Raw genomic sequence first — 21057 nt, 5'->3', positions numbered from 1 at the left:
GGAAGGGCGCTGCAGTATTCTAGTGCGTTCAGGGTGATGCAGCGGCCAAGGTCGGAGCAGAGGCGACGGTCGATGGTGGCGGCGGAGCTCCAGAGGCTGAGCGGCGCGAGGAAGACGACGTGAAGAGGGACGGGGGGAAATGGTGAAAATGACCCCTCGGTCCTATTTATAAGGCGAAGTGATAAAATGGCAAGTACGGGAATCGAGGAGCCCAAAAAATGGATAAGTTAATAAAGGTGTCGCCTCGATGACTGGATATATATTAAATGAAGGAAATCTCTGATATCAATGGATGGATGACGTCAGGGCGGTTTATCGTAATTTTGAAGTATGACGTCACGGCGGTTTACAAGATCAAAAATGAAGATAAGAGAGAAGATTTTTTCTAAGTGTGGAAGATTGACATGAACAAGTTCAAACCAATCTGGGACCTAATGTTGGGGATATTACTACTGGGGGTAAACCGGCCTTATGTAGCCGGGTTGACTCTTTGAAGATTAGAAGCCCATGAAGATGTAAAGATGATGGCGCTTTACGGAGGGCCCAAAGGCGGGTTACGGCCTGTAGATGTAAACCGGCTTAGTCATGTAACTTGTATAGTAAGATAGAGAGAGAGAGAGGCCGAACCGGATACATTTATGATCCGGCTTCGGGACTCTGTAGCCCGGCGGGCGTCAACCTATGTATATAAAGGGACGACCCGACCACGGTTTAGAGACAGACAACAACAACTCGAGAGCCAGACAAAGCAGATTCGCTCCCTGGCCTTCGAAACCCTAGCAATACCAATCACAACTAGATGTAGGCTTTTACCTTCATCGAAGGGGCCGAACTAGTATAAACTCTCGTGTCCCCTTGTCCGGTTTAACCCCTTTAAGCTAACCCGTTGCGATGGCTCCATGCCTAAGTCCTTTCACGAGGACATCTGCCGTGACAAACCCATGACAGTATGCGTGGCACGAGTTTCGCCGTTTGGCTTGGGTCGGGGTGGGGGCCGTATTGCTATGCAAGCTCGGAACGTGCCAGGCGGTCCTGTTGCCGATTACTCCGGGCGCGCTTGAAGGTGTTCGGGTCCTTAAACGCCGAACTAGTGGATTGCCTTAAGAGGTTGCTTTGTGCTTCCGCTGCGAGGGCCGCAGTGTGCTCCTCCGTTCGGAGAGAGAGCTCTGTGTTTCCATTAACTGTAATGACCCCCTGAGGTCCTGGCATCTTGAGCTTGAGGTATGCATAATGCGGTACCGCATTGAATCTCGCAAATGCGGTTCGCCCGAGCAGTGCATGATAACCACTGCGGAATGGGACTATATCGAAGATTAACTCTTCGCTTCAGAAGTTATCCGGGGATTCGAAGACCACTTCCAGTGTGACTGAGCCTGTGCAATGGGCCTCTACACCTGGTATGACGCCTTTAAAGGTCATTTTTGTGGGTTTGATCCTTGAGGGGTCTATACCCATTTTGCGCACTCTTGTCCTGGTAAAGCAGGTTCAGGCTGCTGCCGCCATCCATAAGGACTCGAGTGAGGTGAAATCCGTTAATAATTGGGTCTAAGACCAGTGCGGCGAATCCGCCATGACGGATACTAGTGGGGTGGTCCCTGCAATCGAAGGTGATCGGACAGGAGGACCATGGGTTGAACTTTGGGGCGACTGGCTCCAATGCATATACGTCCCTGAGCGCACGCTTCCGCTCCCTCTTGGGGATGTGGGTTGCGTATATCATGTTCACCGTCCGCACTTGTGGGGGGAACCTCTTCTGTCCTCCGGTATTCGGCTGCCGGGGCTCCTCCTCGTCATTGCTATGTGGCCCCTTATCTTTGTTTTCGGCAATTAACTTGTCAGCCTGCTTGAACACCCAACAATCCCTATTGGTGTGGTTGGCTGGCTTGTCGGGGGTGTCGTGTATTTGACACGAGCGATCGAGTATACGGTCCAAACTGGATGGGCCCGGAGTGCTTCTTTTGAATGACTTTTTCCGCTGACCGGGTTTAGAGCCTTTGAATCCGGCATTGACTGTCGTATCCTCGGTATTGTCATTGTTAATGCGACGCTTATATTTGTTGCGACGTGACCTGCTACTACCGTCCTTGGTATCCGAAGTACCATGGTTCTTTAATATGTTGTTACTACGAGCCAGCCAGCTGCCTTCTCCCGCACAAAAGCGGGTCATGAGTGTCATGAGGGCTATCATAGATTTCGGCTTTTCCTGACCAAGGTGCCGGGCTAGCCACTCATCGCGGATGTTGTGCTTGAAAGCTGCTAGAGCCTCTGCATCCGGACAGTCGACGATTTGATTTTTCTTTGTTAGGAACCGTCTCCAGAATTGCCTGGCCGATTCCTCTGGCTGCTGAATTATGTGGCTCAAGTCATCGGCATCTGGTGGTCGCACATAAGTGCCCTGAAAGTTGTCGAGGAATGCGGCTTCCAAATCCTCCCAACAGCCAATGGACTCTGCTGGCAAGCTATTGAGACAATGTCGAGCTGGTCCTTTGAGTTTGAGTGGGAGGTATTTAATGGCGTGTAGATCATCACCGCGTGCCATGTGGATATGCAGGAGGAAATCCTTGATCCATACCACAGGATCTGTTGTGTCGTTGTATGATTCTATATTTACTCGGCCTGACTGGATTTACTTTTGTTGTATCCGGCGTGATGATTATCGTCTCGCGTAGTGGCGCGCCCTCTTGATCCGTAGATCGATCTTGCATGTTTTGCTTTGTCCTCCAATACGTCTCGCAGGTCTGGCATATTTCCCCATGCCTTTTTATTTGAATGGCGTCGGGGTGTAGGCTGAGCTTTTGGCTGGAATGCCTCTCTGTCGCGGCCACGGGGTGGCCGATCAGCCACATCATACGCTTCTTCCTCCAGTCGGGGTAGCAACCTGCATTTTGGGTAACTCTTGGAGGGGCGTTCGAGTTTATATTCCTCGGCCACCAGGACTTCAGTCCATCTGTCAGCTAGCAGATCTTGATCAGCTTGAAGCTGCTGCTGCTTTTTCTTAAGGCTATTTGCCGTGGCTATAAGCCGGCGCTTGAAGCACTCTTGTTTGACGGGATCCTCTGGCACGACGAATTCGTCATCGTCGAGGCTTGCCTCGTCTTCGGAGGGGCATGTAATTATTATCCTCCGCCTCTCCATCTGCCACTCTCTCTGGAGGGCTAGCCTTTCCATCCTCCTGTCCTAGATCGTGCTGGAGGGGATTGTTGCCATCTTCGGCACTATCCGGAGTGTTATTATCTCCTATGCCGGTATCACCACTTTTGCTTTGGCGGGACTTAGAGCGGCGCCGCTGACGTCGGTGCTTGGGTTGCTTCTTGGAGGGGTCATCCTCCGCTGTCTCGTCGCCATTGCCTTCTTTGGGTGTGTCCACCATGTATATATCGTATGATGAGGTGGCTGTCCAGTGCCCTGTGGGTGGTGGTTCCTCTTCGTCTCCCGCATCGTTGTCCATACCATCGATGTCTTTGGAGTCGAAGTCGAGCATGTCGGTTAAGTCATCGACAGTGGCTACTAAGTGGGTGGTGGGTGGGCAGCGAATTTCTTCGTCATCCGCATCCCAATCCTGCCGGACATAGTTTGGCCAGGGTCCTCCTGACAAGGAGAGAGACCTTAATGAGTTCAGTATGTCGCCAAAGGGCGAGTGCTGAAAAATATCTGCGGAGGTAAACTCCATGATTGGCGCCCAATCGGATTCGCTAGGAACGGGCGCAGGCGGTTCAAAGTCCATGGCCGGAGAAGGATCCGGCAGTCTGACAACACGGCTCTCGTGCAGGGTAAGGTCGATGTTCGGCTCGATCGCCGCTGAGGGTAAGGCCTCCGTGGCGGGGTCCATCCACCCGTCCATGGATGGCGCAACTGGCTCCGAATTGAGGGTCGGAGCTGCTGCCGGTGCGATCTCCTGAGCACTGTCTGATGGTAGAGCTAAATCGTACTCATCGTGACCGCGTGACGCACAAGGCAGAGGCTCGAATCCGTCGAAGATCAAGTCTCCGCGGATATCGGTCGTGTAGTTTAAGCTTCCAAACCTGACCTGGTGGCCAAGGGTGTAACTTTCGATCTACTCCAGATGGCCAAGCGAGTTGGCACGCAGTGCGAAGCCGCCGAACACAAAGATCTGTCCGGGGAGAAAAGTCTCACCCTAGACTGCATCGTTATCGATGATCGTAGGAGCCATCAAGCCTAATGGCGACAACACAGAGGAACTCTCAATGAAAGCACCAATGTCGGTGTCAAAACCGGCGGATCTCGGGTAGGGGGTCTCGAACTATGCGTCTAAGGCAGGTGGTAACAGGAGGCAGGGGACATGATGTTTTACCCAGGTTCGGGCCCTCTTGATGGAGGTAAAACCCTACGTCCCGCTTGATTTATTCTTGATGATATGGGTATTAAAAGAGTTGATCTACCATGAGATCGGAGAGGCTAAACCCTAGAAGCTAGCCTATGGTATGATTGTATGTTGTCCTACGGACTAAAACCCTCCGGTTTATATAGACACCGGAAAGGGCTAGGGTTACACAAGGTCGGTTACAAAGGAGGAGATATACATATCCGTATTGCCCAGCTTGCCTTCCACGCCAAGTAGAGTCCCATCCGGACACGAGACGAAATCTTCAATCTTGTATCTTCATAGTCAAATAGTCCGGCCAAAGGATATAGTCCGGCTGTCCGGAGACCCCCTAATCCAGGACTCCCTCACATGTCGTCTCTGAAAGCATTAACATGTTTCCTTGCCAATGCCATCCCTTCATCAGTAGTGCAAGCGTCTTTTGCTTGTTCCTTGAAATCATTCAGAATAGATGTATATCTCATGATATTTTTTCCTTCCTCTGTCATACCCTTCTTAACTGTTGGCTGTTGGTAATCAGGCTGAACAAGATCCTCTTCTGGATCCCATGTCCACCTATCCAGGATATACCTCCTTGGTATCTCATAGACTCCAATCTATTCCATTACTCGTAGTATGTGTGTGCATAATAGCCCATCGCGATCAAACTTGCAGCAAGTGCATGAGTATACCCCTTCATCCTTGTTCGCCTGCACATGGTAGTCCCTATCCCCATACTTTGGTAGTATGCCTCGGAGCAACCACATCCTAAAGGTTCCATCTTGCAAAGTGTCGCATCCGTAAGTAGTCTTTAGCTTCATCTCTACCTAGAACTTGGAGAACAGATTTTGTGTGTATATCCCTCGCATCTGTAACTCGATTGGGTTCAATGAATACATGTCTGCCTCTTTGTAAATTGTGTCCACTTGCTCTTTCGCCACAGCCACCATTCCTTTCTCCTGGATTGCAGTGTATTGAGTTGCGAATTCAATCAATGAGTTGTTGGGGTTCACGTACTTCTTGAGCACATCATTGAATCCCTCGCTCCTTGCAGTTGTCTGCAAGAATGGAAAGAAATGCTTCATGTAGTACATTGGGTCCCAACATTTCCTATTTTCCCACAGCCATTGAAAATGTTCGTTTTCGATCTGGCCATATTCATCCATCATTGTCTACCATTTGTTTTCAAACTCTTCCTCTGTGATACACAAAATATGAGACAATTACAATATCATACACAATCATTGGTAATTAAAGTACAAGTATGCTGGTAACTTTTCTTAGTTGTTAGATGGTAACTTTATTGAACAGTTTTTCTAGATCTGGTAACTTTTCTAAACCACAAGTTGGTATCAACATATGTAACTTCCCCTGGTAATATAGTCAACAAGATCATGGTAACTTGTGTAGACCCACACATGGTAACTTGTGCATCACATATATTCATATGGCTTCTCAAGTTTGCTGCATGGTAATTAAAATGGGTCAACAGATTAGGTATGTACCAGTCAAGCTGTTGTCGAAACAGTCTTTGAACGCTCTGTTTAGTGGTTTATCATCAGCCATAAGTTTTCCAAGTTTCTCTTGCGCCTTCTTCATTATATGCCAGCGGCAATTTCTGTGTATTATGTTCAAGAAGACCTCGTCGATCGTACTCCTCATTGCAAAGTCCTGGTCTGTGATGATGTTTTTAGGGGCAACACCACCCATTGCATGGAGGAATGTGTTAAATAGCCACACAAAGTTTTCCTTTAGTTCGTTTCGAACGAAGCCACACCCAAACTGGATGGATTGACCATGGTTATTAATTCCAATGAATGGTGCACACGGCATCTTGTACATGTTTGTCATGTATGTCGTGTCAAACGACAAACAGTCATTATACTTTGCATATGCCCTGCGTGATGCGCCATCTATCCAGAACAAGTTCTCAACCCTGTCCTCATCATCAAGTTTGATTCTCTAGTAGAAATATGAATCTTTGGCCCTCATCTCTTGGAAGTATGCAATCGTGCTCCCAACGTCCTTGTGGCGGTACTCTAAGCGGAACTTAGCTCGTTGATTAGCAATGTCTTATGTCGTGTAGGGTACGTCTTTTGCGCTCCCGTAGAACCATGACATCAGCTGCATCTGCCTCGCAGTCTCAACGTTGCATCCGTGCAGAACCCTCAAGAAGTCTTGCTCCTCCTTCGGAATGTACCGATGTGATGATAAGAATTTTGTTAGGGAAGGCTTTTTGATCAGGGGGTGATTGTGGGTGTCCTCAAAACGGTCAACAGTCCACCATGCATCATCGTGGGATAGGTACATGTGCGCTTCACATTTAGTCCTAACAACTTTCGTTTTTTCCTTTTCTTGACAATGCTAGCTAGGTTTTCCACATCTTGCAGCTCATCCCTGTCCTTATGTCGTTTGCCATATTTTGTACAAACTAGTAGCACCCTGCTTATAGTTCCATCAACCCTCTCTTTCTTGAATTGCTGCCTAATTGCAAAGCCGGTCCTGCGCGCGTAGGTGCTTTAGTGGTCACGTGCGCTCTCCAGGGTGTCAAATTTTGTCCCTTGCAAAGGTGGCTTAGGTGTGGAATATGCCTCCATGTTGCTGCCTTCCATATCAGCATCGATCCCAGCAGATTTTGGAGTTGCTGGTTCGCTTATTGTCTGCTCTCCAAGGCTCCCAGCTCCTGTGCTTGCATTTGTTCCAGCAGTATGTGCACTTGTTACACCACTGGGCAAGCTATTGTTTGCGCTGATTGCCCGAGCACCTGCAATTTGGCCTGGCAGATTTAGTGGAATATTACATGATAAATAACAGTTTTCCATCATGGTAGTTTTCTGAAGATTCAGTGAATGTATCTTTCTTTTCTGCCTAAACAACCCTGGTAATTTGCATACTCTGAACCTGGTATTATGAGTGCACCAATGCTGATAATTTACAAACCCACTTCAACAGTAAAGCATTCTTTTCTGCCTAAAAAACCCTGGTAATTTGCATCCTATGGACATGGTAATATGTGTGCACCAATGCTGGTAAGTTTCAAACCCACTTCAATAGTAAAGTATTCTTTATGCCTAAAAAACCCTGGTAATTTGCATTTGTTGGACCTGGTAATATGTGTGCACCAATGCTGGTAAATTTTAAACCCACTTCAATAGTAAAGTATAAGACTGGGTTTTTCATTCCATGATGATATGTAAACAGTAATGTTGGTAATTTTACCTGTCCCCATGATGTTTGGGTATGCTGAATTGCTGCTTGTTGTGCGCGCTGCATCGCCTTCTTCATGCATTCTACCCCCTTCTCCATCCTCAGCATTATCTCCTCTGCTAGCATCCATTTATCTACTCCTGCTTGATTTGTTTTTACATTTGCACGTTAGTACACATTTACACGTGTTCACTCTTTTTTTGAAACTCATTGTTTTGTTTTACTCTTTACACCGGTGTTTGAAGGCAAGAATCGCATGGGTGATTGGGAAGAACACTAAACAGGACAATTTACAATACAACATGAGCATCTCCATTAAAAGACAGCACTTTTCTTTATCCAATGTTAGTACTTAGCTAAAGTGGATGATAACCTTTTCTTTGTACAGATTGATAACTTGTTTACTTCATGCAGTATAACATTCTTGTAGACTGGAAAATGAATCTTTTTTGCAATGCATCTTCCATTGTATGAGAGAATGATTTTTGTGGTCAATAAAGGTTCCTCTCTCCTTTATTTGTCTTTATTTTTCCATGGTAGAACACAAAATCTGTGTTTAGTGTAGCAGGGGAATGTGGTATTTTTTGGGTACTCTATTTTGTTGCATAAAGATGGTAAGAAAAACTACGAGGGGTTGGTAATTTTGCAATTAGTTGATTGGTAAGTCACTGCAATAGGCAAAATTATGAGAGAAGTCTGCTTATTCTGTTTTCTAGAGGTGAAAGGATGGTAATTTTTGCACACATTGGGAGGGGTGGGTGGTGGTGGGGTAAGTCTTTGTATTAAGCAGAATATTTTGGAGATTTTGGATGAGTCTTTAATTCTTACTAGGGTGAGGTGATGTTGCCTGGTGATTTCTTCGTCGTATCCCTGGTAATTTCCACCGCTTCCCTGATGATCTGCTCTTGTTTGATCCAGATCTGGAGGAGGGGTAGGTCTTTGGTGTTGATTTTGAGCAGCTGTGTAGGGGGAGGGGCGGGTGGGTGGTGGGGAGGGGCGTGTGGGTGGTGGGGAGGGTGAGAGATGGTATACTTGCGTGGGAGGTAAGGGGGTGGGGGAAAGTTGTGATCTGGAAAGTGCGTCGTGGGGGGATGACATTTTTTATTGGGCCTTGTATAGCGATCGACCTAGTTAGCTGGCGGGGTGGTCGGCCTGGTTAGCTAGCGGGGTGGTCGGTCTGGTTAGCTGGCGAGTGATCGGCAGGTAAGGTAAATTTTCTATCGGACATACTGTTGCCAAATATCGCTGTCCATATCAAAAAAGAAGGCGAAAGAAGAAATCTCAAGGATGAAAAGGCAGACACGAAACAATAGGCAGCGGGGTCTCAGCCGGGCATCGCCACTCACCGCAACAAGCGCGGGGTCGCAGCCGGCCCTTGCATCGCTGGGCTTCCAGCTCGCCCCTCAACAGGCGCCACTAGCCAAGGCAGCGGGGTCGCGCCGGTCCTGCGTCGCCTCTCGCCGCAACAAGCTCTTGCCCTGCCCTGTGCCTACTTCAGTGAAGAAAAGGGACGAGAGAGATGGAGCGACGAAAAATAGAACGAGCGGTGGAATGGCCTTTTTTTGTAGAGCGAGGCATCCAGGCGACGACTAAGATGTACTCCCTCCGGTCCTTTCTAGTTCGCATATAAGATTTGTCTGAAGTCAAACGTCGTAAACTTTGATCAAATTTATAGCAAAAAAAATACCAACATTCAGAATGTGAAATCAACAACATTAGATGCGTCATGACCTTAGCTTTCATATTGTATAAATTTAGCACTGTAGATGTTAATATTTTTTCATATAAATATGGTCAAACTTTACAAAGTTTGACTTCAGACAATCCTTATATGCAGAGTAAAAAGGATCGGAGGGAGTACGTGCCGGGTGGAACACACACAACCAAAAGTTGTTTATCTCAATTTTTTAATCCTTTCCTGTTACTTAAGAAAAGAAGGACATGCATGATACATATTTTAGGGTTTTTAACACAGTATAATTGAAGTCCCTCACAAACACGAGCATATACTTATTCCTATGAACGCATATATGTACACCCTATTCTTATTAGAACCTTTAGTGGGAGGAACATCTTTTCCCACTGAACGAACTTTCGTGGAAGTCTGAAATAAATTTAAAATAATGCGAGCATCTATGTCAAGTCTACGACTTGAATCCTGATGGGCTAGGAATATCACTGTCCTCCTAACTATTCAATCACAGAGCCAAAAGTTGTTTATCTCAATTTTTTTTTTGTTCAAACACACGATTTAGTTTTTATAACTTATTTAAATTTCATTACTTTTAATGATCTTTATATTGTCATGATGCTACAAATAAATCAAAGTTTTTCCGTAAAAGAGATTTTCAATTAGATCAATTTACTTCGAATCCTACCCATGTTCCAAACTCCATGTCGTGATCTTCAATTGATGCATCTTTCTTCATCAGCGTTCGTTGTCCCGTGACATGGTTCCTTGACCCGGCCAACCTTTGGTCATAGGAACTAGGATTCTCTTTCCGGACATGGCCATTGGCATTAATATTCCTGACTAAATTTGCATTAATTTTATTTTTCGTTGAAACACACAATGTATTTTTTAAATTAACATTTTTATTATTTTTGATGTTCTTTATATTGCAATGAAGTTATGAATACATCAAAAGTTTTTCCATAAGAAAACATTGACAACCAGATCAATTTAATCTGAATCATACCCCATGTCTTAAACTCCATGTAGTGAACTCATGATGCTCAAATGATGCATATGTTTTTCGACATAAGAACCATTGTCCCGTGACATCGTTCCTTGACCCCGCCAACCATGGTCCATGTGAACTAAACTTTTTCCCCGTTACAACGCACGGGCATTTGTGCTAGTTTGAATAAAAGGTACTGGTATCATACTCAACACTAACATGAAAGAGGAAATTATTCCTAGATCTGGACAGCGAATAAATTGTGTTCTCGTATTATTTTTCCTGCAGTGCATCCCTTGCTCCACCAGAACACATGTACTCAAGAAGGTCGGCCTTGCCATAACTGAATACACCAGTATAATGGTCACATTGGAGACACGCCATGGATATAAGTTCACACTAGGATTCATTAACCAACAAAATCGCTCCTTTTTTATGGCCGAACTTGGATAAACTTTGTCAAGTGTTATAGACTGAAAGTTGGCACACGAATGTTGATGGAAATAGCAGAACCTGGTCTTGTCATCCCTGTGATCGACCATCCATCCCGACGTCGTTACAATAGTACATCCATGTTAGTTTTGTATCTAGTTCTTGCATGTTGCCTCTATTACTTTGTAATCCACCTATTCTGTCTAACTAATCACAAATTGACTTTAGAAGTAGCAACAATTTTGTGATTCCCTTCTCTCACAATGATGCTACTTCTAACTAATATTTCTTATAATTGGTGAGACGCGTAGGTTATTACAAAGTGCATGACACTCCTCATTTGTTATTTGATAAGAACCCCACTATTACTAATGGCACTGAAGTTGACTGGGACGACATCCACCATTTCCTACACTTTATTGATCGTCTTGAGGACCTTGTGCAACATTCCAATGGTGAAAAGCCACGTGGGATATGTGTGTTACTGGTGCACACATTGAACGGGTCCAACTGTGTCCAGAAACTGATGGTATGAGATACTTTCTGTTATATATGTTGTTCATGGACTCCTGCTTATACACAGTTTTACAATTGTGTTCTTCTTGAAATAGAAATTGCCCAGTTTTATTGTTCCTATACAGATGCCTGATCATGGTCGAGTCAGACTTGCGCTTAGTCACAATATGATGTTTTTGTCGACCTACTCCATTTCCCTTAGAGGTGAAAAGATACTTATTCATGGACAGTATCAAATCATGAAGGCTCGTCGATCTTGGAGAATATGACAAAAGGTTATTTTCATTATTTTCCATGTCTCTGAAGTGAATATCCTGTTTATTGACCACATTGCGAGGACAAGGCCATGATGAAATAGACAAGGTTGCTTCTTCATGGATCCTTAGTGGGTGGAGCCCTTTGTGGACTCGCACAGCCGTTACCTTCATGGGTTGAAGTCTCCATCAACGTGGATGTACGATGGCACCACCTATCAGAATCACGTCAAAAATCTTCATGTCCCCATTGCGTTTGCCTTCTCCAAACCCCTCCTTTACTTATATGTGACATGCCTTACTTCCCGCTGCTATACTCTTAGAATTGCATGTGTAGGGTGATGCTTGACTTGCTAGAAATGCCAAAATCAGCCAACAACTAAAATTGGGAAAATGTTAGGTTTTATTTGGTTAAGTAGTCTAATCATCCCCCTCTAGACATACTTTTGATCCTACACTCATCTCCTTTGAAGAAGAGGAGGATGAACTCCCCATGAACTTTCTTCCTATGCTCTTACATATAGTGCCTATATTATGATTTTTTGGATATGTCAAAGAAAAGTGAAATTTGAACACAAAAATCAAGGGGAACAAATATTTTGTTTTTGATATCAATGACTTTGGTACAAACCAATAGTAAAACCATGAGCTCCCGAAGCATTTGACGGTGCTATGTCAAACAATGTTTTCTTCAGCTCCTCAACTGCAATTTTTTCAAGAAGTTCATTCATAGGTTTTGAGACCCGAGGAGTGAAAACATCTAACAATTCATGCATCTCGTTAAAACCTCACGAATGATACAATGACTTGTGCAAATTGAGAATATCTTCCCTAACATCATCCGGATCAACACAGATAGAACCATCACCAGCTGCTTGGGCTTGAAAATAACTAGTATTACGACCCCCTTACGCAATGATTGCACATAGGAATGTTGTTTAAGCCATGCTTCCTCTTGACTCTTAACGTAAAGCTTCTTTCAACCGCGTTGTCACTACCATTTCCTCTGCCGATGGACCACGCAAACCAAGGCAGTTCTTAAGCGTTCACGCCTTTGCTGCAACCTACAAACTTTTATCGATAAACCACCGAATTCTTTCATGCCCCAAGAGCCTAAATGTTATTGGATGGACAATAAGGCTTCAATGACACCACTTAAACCCCTCTGATCAGCCCCCACTTGCTATAGATCCTTGACAAAAGAATCATAGTTAGAGTGGGACTTTCACACATTCTCGTACCACAACGTACGGGGTGTCTTTGGCTAATCATTCAGTGATGCAGCTTTGAGTTCTGCTAGTACAAAACAGTAATATGATTCCGCTAAACTAGTGTGCTTGACACTTGCATAATAAAAAAGGCCTAGAAAGGAATCATACACAAGCCCTTGATCCAATATAGCCTTAACATTGGCATTGCCTTGTTGTCTATTATCCCAAGTAAAGGGAACACCTATCCAACCCAAATCCTGGAAGGAGTTTCAGCCACCACATCGCGAAAGGGAAATCATTGCAGCCCGACGACCGGCTATGTTTTGGGCCGGTCGCGCGCTGACGACGCGCGTCCATGTGGATCCACGTCCAAATCCCACGCATCTCCTCTCAGCTTCCATTCTATCTCTGTTCGTTCTTATCCCTTCATCGTTTTTTCTCTTTTCTCCCTCCCATCGTTCCCCATCTCTCTTCTCAAGCGATCGATGGGCACACCTCTCCTCGATCCGCCGACTTGCTTCTCCAGCGAGCTCCCCCGCCGCTATAACCTCTTATCTAACTGGAGTCCCTCCATTCTCCTCCCTCCCTCCCACCTCATCAGCCCTCTGTTTCCCGCTGAAGGCTGCAACGGGCGGATGCGTAAATGCTGCGCCCAGCCACCATCTCTGCAAACGGCGAGCTCAAGCGACACCGATGATGCAACCAGCTCCGCGGGCTGCTACAACTGGCATCACACGGTGCTACAACCAGCCTTGCGGGGAGCTGGAACTGGCTGCTCCAGAGCTGCGACGGCACGCCGCCGTTTGCTGGAACCGGCACTACGGGAAGCTGCAACCGGCTTTGCAAATAGCTGCAACCAATAGTCTGTGGTGCTATGACCAACAGAGGGCGGCGGGGAGAGAGGTATTTTTTGCTAGAACCATGTATCGATTTTGCTACAACTTGCATTTCTTTCCTGGAACCGTCCATGAGAACAACACGATGGGGGAGCTGCATCATTTGTTTTTGTTGGAACCGTAGTTAATTTTTGCTGGATCCAGGGAATTATTTTGCTTCAAGCGATTTTACTGGTTTTCTAGTTGCTCGGGTCGTTTTGCTGGAAGCACTGTATTTTTTTGCTGGAACCAGTTTTTGCTTTTGTTGCAAGTGACCACCGGAGTTCCTTTTGACTGAGATGTGTTTTTTCGCAAGAATCCGGTGGTTTAGGTCGACCACGACGGCAAGCTAGGGGCGGCGATGTCGTGCTATGTTGAGCGACGCGAATTACTGACCCGCGTTTGACAGAGCTGCATCCGGCAAGGGATGATGCTGGAACCACAGCGAGATGAGGAGGGCGTGCGATGACGGCGGATTCGAGCAACGGAGAGAGGCGGCGAGCAGTGGAGATCCGGCAGGTCATGTCACTCGTCCATTACGCTCGTGCCCCAGAGGCCGAAGCATGCTTCCGTGATTTGTAGGGAAAAAAAAAGAAACTGCATGATAGGGATGAAAGAGTCCATGGCTAAAAAGTGTTTAATCTGATGTACATGGTACCACCGGCCCAAATTTTGGGCCGGTGTGCCGGCGCCTAGCGCTCGCCATCGCGAAAGACATACATCCAGCACTCTGGATAGGCATTAACACTCAAGTGTTCTTTTGCATGGAACGTCTCACTAAAATTGCCAATGCAAAACCAAACACTATGCCTAATAGCATGCAAAGTACGCAAGAATCACCAACTGTGGTGCCTATTCTCAGCTCTCAGTTTGCCATAAAAAACGGTGAAGCCGGTTGTGAGGTTTTTTTTACTTCTAACAGTAACATCAATAAATGAGCCGAGCCAAAATCTGAAGTTTAACATCCACTTGATTAGACCAGAACAAACCATCACCACCACTAAGTCCATCTGTATCGGCGGGCAAACTACCAACCAAACCTAGAGCGGTCTGCAAATGTTCGGCTCTTTTACCCCTAATTTTTGTTTCCATAACGAACAATAGGAGGCCCCTCCTTGCTTCACAATCTCGAGAATCTCTCGAACTGTCTCGGGGTTCTCAAGCCCCTGCCAGTTCCAATTGATGAAGCTCATTGGGATGGGCAAGGGCTGCCACTGTAGAATTATCAGAACTAGGTGGAGTGGCATCTTTTCTCATAATCCCTCTCATCCTCTAGTTCATCGCCTTCATCACCATCCTTCTCGGTAGCCGACTCACCATTGAGCTCCATCAAATCTGCACTAATGTCCTGATGAGTTTGCTAAGTTAGAAGTGGCATCTCTACCTTGCGATAAACTTGTTTTTGTTGCAGCCCCCTTTACGTTTATTTTAATACGCCGGTTTCAGAGGGGATGTAACTTCACAATTTTTGCTAGTTTGCGAGTTCGAAGAATTGGCTTCTTTCCTGCTATATTGAGAGTCATGCTGATCCTTTGAAGAGTTCTCACCAAAACCCGACTTGCACCTTTCATCGATTGCCCTCAGGCTATGTTTAAGGGAAAAGATAATTGGGAATGTTCCCGGGAGGCCTTTTTCAGGGAACAACCCCAAAGTCGTCTGATCACGATCGAACGAGCGACAATTTTTCAGTGAAACGTAGCAACTTTTCTACTTTGTAAACACGCTACATGACAATTTTCGCCTCTGAACATGTCAATTCTTACAAAATTACCACGACAACCTAGTTGATTTGGCATGGCAAGTTTGGCGTTCGTTGAAAAAAATGCTCCCAGGGAACGTTCCCCAGATATTGCGGTCCATATTTAAACGACCAGTTGCCTTCCTCATCCTTCATGCCGGAGTCGGTCAGAGAAGATCTGAGTGGCCTAAGTGACTAGATGAAAAGCAAAAGTGAGACATTTGTTCATATTGGATATCCTACCAATCACTATGGTTCCTTCTTGTCGAATCAATCACAAACCCACCTTCTCAAGGGTTTCTTTACATCAGTGGTGACATGAACCCTTAGAAAACCTCCCACAGGTCAATTTGCAAAGGAGTTGCATGCTTGTCGATCTATACCAAGCCCATGTATCATTTCTCAGATTATATGGAAGATTAACAACTTTGCTCCATACCCGCAGCCTATCAAAAGCGAGTCCCGATGGCTGCGTACATTCATCAAACCCCTTCAAAATCACTGCATGTTTACCGACATGCCACGATGAGCCTTCCCAGACACAATCTTGATCCCGCTGAGATTCAAATTCAGCCTATAACATGTTCTCCTCAAGCAGACGAAATACCAGACCACAATGATTTCCCCATGCTAACGAAGGGCGCTAGATATCGTCTGATACTATGAAACAAGTTGTGATAAAGAATCATTCCTGCTAGTGGCCACTTCGGTTTTGAACACTCAAAAGAATCGTCAAGTACTAGAGGAACCGCTTCTTCCTCCGTGATATCAAGTTTTCCAATGGCTTCCTCCATCTGACGACGAACCGAGCCGAGCGATTACACGCCGGCGTTCACCTTTCTGCTGCTATTAGTCACTATTGCCATCTCCCGCCGCAACAAAATCCGGTGCGCCCTGCCGAAGATCAACTAGCGCCGCCAATATCCACTCGAGCCCTAATCGCCGGAGAGGGTATTGGTTCCGGGGAAAAGTTTCTAACATGAGCGTATTTTCAGCCGCCCCAAACCTGTATTTTCAAGATCTAGCATATGACTCGTTGCACAACAGACAAGGCGTCCAATTACAGCCAATACAAGTATGAACTAGCTGAACCTGAACAAACAACATGACAAAGGTCAAATGAAGCAAATTTAGTTCCAGCATCGATCACCCATCAGCATTCATTCAGCAATGGTGTTCCTGGGATCCATCTCGGTCATGCACGCGTAGCCCTGCAGCTTCTCGTTGAAGAGCACGAGGGGATCCTTGTCCCTGAGCACGCCGTCGTCGTCGTACGCGTCCCGGAGGAACACGGCCCAGTTCATCTCCGTGCCGGCGAGGTAGAAGGCGCGGGTCTGCTTCCGCAGCGACTGGTACATGTGCCGCGTGAGCCCGAGCTCCTCCTTGAACTCGAACACGTGGTGTATCAGCGCGCGCTTCTCCAGCGTCAGGCTCAGGAACTCGTGCACCACCCCGACGCGGTACTTCTCGGCCTCCGGCGTCCACGGCCGCAGCAGCGCGCCGTTGGTGTACGGCGAGACCAGCGGGAACGTGGTCGCCGCGTCCAGGCTCTCCGCCTCCTCCCCGTCCAGCGGCATCGACCGGCGGTGCGGGACGGAGAAGCGGAACGTGCGCCGGACGCGGCGCTCGTCCACCATGAAGTCGTGCTCCAGGGCGCTGACGGCGAGCGCGGGGTCCCAGCGCGCCAGCTCGAGGACGTGGAGCCCGTCGGGGTCCACGGCGACGCGGAAGTCGTCCGGGAAGTCGCGGACGCGGTCCCGGAAGTCGTCGGGGAGGCCGAGCACCGCGCGGCAGTGGTGGAGCTTCGCGAGGGGCAGGCGGCGGTGGGCGGTGAGCATGAGGAGCTTCCGGACGGCCAGCACCCGCGCGGGGAGGAGCTCCTCGTGGACGCGGCGCTCCTCCTCGAGGAGCGAGCACATGAGCGGCGTGAAAGCGAGGTGCGGGACGGAGCCCACGGTGGTGCGGTGGAAGAGCAGCGGGTGCCGGGCGGCGGCGCGCGAGACGCTGCGGCCGCGGGGGAAGCCGAGCTCGCGGTACAGCTTGCCGGCCTCGGCGAGGGGGATGCGGTGCGGGGGCGGGAGGGAGGCCACGAAGGAGCGCGCGCGGGAGAGGAAGCGGAAGGCGGCGTCGCGGTCGAGGACGGCGTCGAGCGCCGGCACACGGCGGTCGGCCTCGGGCTCGATGGGCGCGATGCGCGGGCTGTTGAGCTTCTTCAGGAGCTTCTTCCGCCGCTTGCACGGGAGCAGCGGCAGGAGCGACGCCGCGGCTTCCGCGGCCGCGGAAGAAGACGCGGGCACCGGCGCCGGCGCAGGCACTGGGACCGGCGGGACGAGAGCTCTCGCGGCGGAGAAGAGGCGGCGCGCCATCGATATGCTCGGGCGGCGGCGGCCTCGCGGTGGAGTTGGGGGCTCAGTGTTTCAATTTGATCAGTGGAGCGCACGAACCTTGATGCGAGGACAGCCGTTCGATCTGGAGCCCACCCCACCTCATCCGACCTCTCCTCTCTCTATCCTCGGCATAGCCCCATGCCCTCTTCCGTTTCCCCTGGAACGAAACCGAAACCCCAAATTGCCCTTCCGCAGCAATCGCAGCCGCCGCCGCCGTCCGCCATGGGCACGGAGGTGGTGCCCGTGGTGGACCTTGGCGCGCTGTCCCAGTCGGAGCTCGTGGCGCTCGCGGCCGCATCGCCCTACGCCGTCGACCCCCGCCGCGGGCGCCGCGACGCCGACCTCCTCCCGCCCCCTAAGATCGATCGCGCCGTCTTCAACGAGAGTGCCGGCTCCCGCAAGCAGACCTTCTCCCGCCGCCGCGCCGCCACCAATCTCCCCCACAATCTCACCCCTACCACCGCCTCCTCCTCCGCCGTCGCCGCCCCCACCGAGGAGGATTCCGAGAACCGCCTCATTGTGTTCCACCTCCAGCAGCTCTTTGCGCGCGACGACCCCTCCTATCTGCCACCACCACCGCCGATTCCACTCCAACAGCTACCCCCTATACCCATACCCGCACCCACGATACCGGTGCCCGCACCCCCCGTGGCCTCCGTGCCGATCCAGCAGCTCCCGGACCCAGACCGGGATTTGACGAACCCGAAGGGGGTGGCTGTTGATTTGGCTAGACTCGCGGAGTTAGTGGATCCGTATGGGGAGGAGATACGGAATCGGACTGCAGGACTGGCTCTGGAATCCGAGCTGCTGGGTTTCATGAATGAGCTGGAGGGGCAGTGGGGGAGTCGGAGGCGGCGGAGGAAGTTTGTGGAAGCAGCCATATTCGGTGACCACCTGCCCCGTGGGTGGAAGCTAATCCTTGGGATTAAACGGAAGGAGCGTGCTGCCTGGATCAATTGCCGCCGCTATGTTAGGTTTGTTCTGCTCAATGTGTATAGCTTGTTCTGATTCTAGTGATAGTGGATGATGGTTGACACTTGATAGGTGTTGTAACCTTCTATGCGCAAATGATTTAGGTTTTATGATCCAAATGTGATGCGCTGTGAATGGATGCAGTGCTTCTCACAAGGATCATGATTCCTTCTCATATTTATATTGTAGAGAAATGGGTTTTGTAGTATGAAAATAAATGTCTTCTAAGAAGTCAATGATACTGATTTCAGTAACCAGATGAAGCATAACTGCATTAGAATATATATTAGAAACATAAGCATCATGACAGTGGGGTTTCTGGCTATATAAGTCCATTTTGTTTTTATTCTAGTTGGAGTAGCATTTGCAAGGTGTTATTTCAAGATGTCTGGCATCTAATTTTTTATTGCCTTTTGGTAATACTTGCATACATAGTGCTCCTGTTTGTTTCCTTGTAAGCGCCTCTGATTGTGTTGCATGCATACCTAGTACAAATTTGTAATCTAACCATCAGTTTGTTGGTCCTATTTGGTTTTGGTTTCATTCTTTCTGTCTCCTTTTTGTGTATATAATGCTCAATCCAGGTATGCTTTGTTGTCTGGTAGCGAGTGTTAACTGAAAGAGTATGCCTAACCACATGTTTGGCTGGCTGCCTGATGCCTCTGCCAATTTCCATGTCTGGCATATTCGTGATACTTCAACAACAACAACAACAACAAAACCTTAGTCCCAAACAAGTTGGGGTAGGCTAGAGGTGAAACCCATAAGATCTCGCAACCAACTCATGGCTCTGGCACATGGATAGCAAGCTTCCACGCACCCCTGTCCATAGCTAGCTCTTTGGTGATACTCCAATCCTTCAGGTCTCTCTTAACAGACTCCTCCCATGTCAAATTCGGTCTACCCCGCCCTCTCTTGACATTCTCCGCACGCTTTAGCCGTCCGCTATGCACTGGAGCTTTTGGAGGCCTGCGCTGAATATGCCCAAACCATCTCAGACGATGTTGGACAAGCTTCTCTTTAATTGGTGCTACCCCAACTCTATCTCGTATATCATCATTCCAGACTCGATCCTTCCTCGTGTGGCCACACATCCATCTCAACATACGCATCTCCGCCACACCTAACTGTTGAACATCTCGCCTTTTAGTCGGCCAACACTCAGCGCCATACAACATTGCGGGTCGAACCGCCGTCCTGTAGAACTTGCCTTTTAGCTTTTGTGGCACTCTCTTGTCACAGAGAATGCCAGAAGCTTGGCGCCACTTCATCCATCCGGCTTTGATTCGATGGTTCACATCTTCATCAATACCCCCATCCTCCTGCAGCATTGACCCCAAATACCGAAAGGTGTCCTTCCGGGGTACCACCTGGCCATCAGGGCTAACCTCCTCCTCACACCTAGTAGTACTGAAACCGCACATCATGTACTCGGTTTTAGTTCTACTAAGCCTAAACCCTTTCGATTCCAAGGTTTGTCTCCATAACTCTAACTTCCTATTTACCCCCGTCCGACTATCGTCAACTAGCACCACATCATCCGCAAAAAGCATACACCATGGGATATCTCCTTGTATATCCCTTGTGACCTCATCCATCACCAATGCAAAAAGGTAAGGGCCCAAAGCAGACCCCTGATGCAGTCCTATCTTAATCGGGAAGTCATCAGTGTCGACATCACTTGTTCGAACACTTGTCACAACATTATCGTACATGTCCTTGATGAGGGTAATGTACTTTGCTGGGACTTTGTGTTTCTCCAAGGCCCACCACACGACATTCCGCGGTATCTTATCATAGGCCTTCTCCAAGTCAATGAACACCATATGCAAGTCCTTCTTTTGCTCCCTATATCTCTCCATAAGTTGTCGTACCAAGAAAATGGCTTCCATGGTCGACCTCCCAGGCATGAAACCAAACTGATTTTTGGTCACGCTTGTCATTCTTCTCCCATAGCTTCATTGTATGGCTCATCAGCTTAATTCCATGGTAATTAGTACAACTCTAAACATCCCCCTTGTTCTTGAAGATTGGTACTAATATACTCCGTCTCCATTCTTCTGGCATCTTGTTTGCCCGAAAGATGAGGTTGAAAAGCTTGGTTAGCCATGCTATCGCTATGTCCCCGAGACCTTTCCACACCTCAATGGCGATACAATCAGGGCCCATCGCCTTGCCTCCTTTCATCCTTTTTAAAGCCTCCTGATAAGGATTTTAGGATTTTCGTGATACTTCCAAAGTATAAATTGTCCTGATAAGGATTCTAGGATTTTCGTTCTCTAAAGTAATGGAACAATGTTTTTTTATATTTGCTTTAGTTCTAGGGTTCAGGCACTGCTTTTCTTTATTTGCTTGATTTTTCTTTTTGGCAAGATTAGCCAGATCAACTGGGTTAGTAGCTGAAAATAGAACCTCGAAGAGTTAACTGTAGGGGGATATTTAGTCCTGTGTTAAGACTGCTAA

The 21057-nt window shown here is 47.9% G+C and overlaps 2 protein-coding genes across 2 annotated transcripts in view; one reads left to right on the top strand and one right to left on the bottom strand.

Moving 5' to 3' along the window:
* Positions 1–16235: 16235 nt before the first annotated feature.
* Positions 16236–17704, bottom strand: LOC119301914 (protein WHAT'S THIS FACTOR 1, chloroplastic-like). The gene has a single exon (XM_037578905.1). The coding sequence runs from the start codon at positions 17599–17601 to the stop codon at positions 16396–16398; it is 1206 nt and encodes a 401-aa protein (XP_037434802.1). The 5' UTR covers positions 17602–17704; the 3' UTR covers positions 16236–16395.
* Positions 17705–17771: 67 nt separating this feature from the next.
* Positions 17772–21057, top strand: part of LOC119301912 — a 7993-nt gene continuing 4707 nt past the window's right edge. The window contains exon 1 of the mRNA XM_037578904.1: positions 17772–18596. Coding sequence (XP_037434801.1) covers positions 17845–18596 — 752 coding nt within the window. The 5' untranslated portion in view covers positions 17772–17844. The remainder of the gene's footprint in view (positions 18597–21057) is intronic.

Source organism: Triticum dicoccoides, chromosome 5A (genome assembly GCF_002162155.2).
Source record: "Triticum dicoccoides isolate Atlit2015 ecotype Zavitan chromosome 5A, WEW_v2.0, whole genome shotgun sequence".
In the NCBI taxonomy this organism is placed as follows: Eukaryota; Viridiplantae; Streptophyta; class Magnoliopsida; order Poales; family Poaceae; genus Triticum; species Triticum dicoccoides.
The sequence above is the reverse complement of the archived record's forward strand: the minus strand, read 5'-3'. Positions and strand labels throughout refer to the sequence as shown.

Coding starts and splice junctions, on each gene's coding strand:
- LOC119301914 (XM_037578905.1), bottom strand. CDS start 17,601: ATGGCGCGCCGCCTCTTCTCCGCCGCGAGAGCTCTCGTCCCGCCGGTC.